Here is a 2,242-nt window from a genome sequence, read left to right on the forward strand (position 1 = left end):
AATAGTTTCATGATCCAAGCATAACATTCAAAGACCAATTAACTTAGTATTTGATTCATATGCCTTTATGTGTCTCTAGCGTTGTTTGGAAGATCGCTAATATAGGGCTCCCTCTCAAAGTACCATCCCTTGAATAGCACACTATTATCCAAGTAAATTTAGTTTATTCTGATTTTGAAATTGAAAAAGTACAAGAAACAACAAGTAATCTAATGACTAAAGCGATAAGAGAACATGAATGATGGCAAAGATTGTTCTTAGCTCATTTCGGGTTATTTGTTCATATGAATTCTACTTTTTAATTACTTTCCATTATTTATCGGAATATCGTGTTAATTTTATGCTCACATGTAGTTGATCACTTATCGTGGAATTGTTCGCTTAGAATAAGTTGGTCACGTCTCTTAGGCTTTACTCACCAACCTCTCACTTCTACAAGACATATAGTAAGCTTGAGGTTGGCTTCTACGAACATTCAACACACAAGATCCACCCCGGACTACTCCCAACTGGTTTTAGCCCTAGAGCTTCTTATCTATATATGTTAACTCACTACTCCCAATTAAAAAGACATTGAAGTTAAGGCCATTACCGGATTACCGTTCCCTAGAAAAACCTAACCTAGATTAAAATAATCACATAGACAAGAACCAAAACATGGAAATCATACAATACATGCTTAGGATTTCATATTTACAAACAACCCTATGCGGTTTTTCCACTAACACACTTTTCTTTCAATCTCTTTCTTAAGTTCCTATTTCTAGGAGACGGAGGGAGTAGTATTTTTGTTTTACGAAAATCAGCATCAGGGGTTGGTTGTTGGAGGCTGATTATTTTGCACAAAGAAAGCAGCACGAGCAGCAGTCACCACATAAATCAGCATTCCGGCGCCGACAAACACCACCAGCGTCGCCGCCGCGTAAACCGGCTTTCCACCGCAAGAAAACGAGCCCAATTTCACCCTTATAAAGTCCACGATCGACAGCATCAAGAAGGCGCTTCCTAGAACCGATCCCACTGCGGAGGCGAAGAGGCAGTATTTGAGGTGGGCCACGTCGATGGTGGCCCTGTCCGGATCGGTGGGGTCCATGCTGTTGCGGAGGTTGATTTGGAGCTTCAAGCTCTGCGCCACGAGGGACGAGAAGAGGAAGAAGCTGAACGAGACCACTTCGAACACGATCAGCCGCCTCACCGTCTCGGCGCTCGTGGTGCACGCCGCGCTCGTTGCCGTGGTCGAATTCTCCGGGACGGTCATGGAGAACCCGATGAAAATCGCCATCGTGAAGAGTGAGTTCACGCTCACGATGCCGTCGAGGGCCGTCACATGGATGCTCGTCGTGTTGTTCCCGCTCTCAGATGCGTCGACGACATCAACGGTGGCGCTTGGATTTTCTTGCATTTCCAACCTAATTAATATAGCAAAAACGTATGAAAAATGACTCAACTAAGGATAATAAAAGAAACAGTAGTTTTCTTAAAAACATAAATAATTTTATTAATAAAAAATTGAATTTAAAATAAATACAACCGTTCTTTATAAGCCACTAAAAATCCAAAAATAAAAATAAAACGAAACTTGAAAATTAAATAAGACTAGAAAAAACATTAAATTAGCATCTATTAATACGAATTTCAAGTCATTACGAAACATAAAGTATTTTTGGCGCGTTTTCAGCATGTGTCTACTGCTTGAAATGCACCATATTCAGTATCCTAGTATATGCTTATATTTAGGATATGAATGAATTATAGTTACCCGTATAATAAAGTTGGATCAGAGGAGATGATAGAACCACTTTTGTTCATGATTGTATTTGTTTCTCAACTTACCAAATATGCGATCGATATCTGCCGTTAATGTACCATATATATATAGAGGAAGTGACACGCCTTATTTTATATGTTTAATAAGTTGTCTGATTTACGATGGGTTGGGGATATTAATAGTAATACATTAATTTTTAGAGTGTATATGCTATATATGTCAGAAGTTCTAAATGTGGCGTGTAGGACTTTTTCTGATGCTAGCTGTTTGTCAAAAAAAAATCATTTATTATAAGTAAAAGAATGGAATTTACTTTTGTTATTTTTATTTTATATTGCGATATTGGTTTTAAAAATTATAAATTTTGGGTGAATTTTGGTGTTTACCACTAACTTTGAAAGTGATTTCAAATATCACAAACTTAAAGATTGGTGTCAATTTCCGGTGACGGGTCATTCTTCAAACTCGACAGAT

General features: G+C 38.0%; 1 protein-coding gene across 1 annotated transcript; it reads right to left on the reverse strand.

The window, feature by feature from the left end:
• Positions 1 to 646: 646 nt before the first annotated feature.
• LOC125186219 lies at positions 647 to 1,850 on the reverse strand. The gene is made up of 2 exons (XM_048082568.1): positions 1,760 to 1,850; positions 647 to 1,409 (listed from the first exon to the last, which is right to left on the reverse strand). The coding sequence occupies exons 1-2, from the start codon at positions 1,807 to 1,809 to the stop codon at positions 809 to 811; spliced, it is 651 nt and encodes a 216-aa protein (XP_047938525.1). The 5' UTR covers positions 1,810 to 1,850; the 3' UTR covers positions 647 to 808.
• Positions 1,851 to 2,242: the final 392 nt, after the last annotated feature.

This window comes from Salvia hispanica, chromosome 5 (genome assembly GCF_023119035.1).
Source record: "Salvia hispanica cultivar TCC Black 2014 chromosome 5, UniMelb_Shisp_WGS_1.0, whole genome shotgun sequence".
Lineage (NCBI taxonomy): Eukaryota > Viridiplantae > Streptophyta > Magnoliopsida > Lamiales > Lamiaceae > Salvia > Salvia hispanica.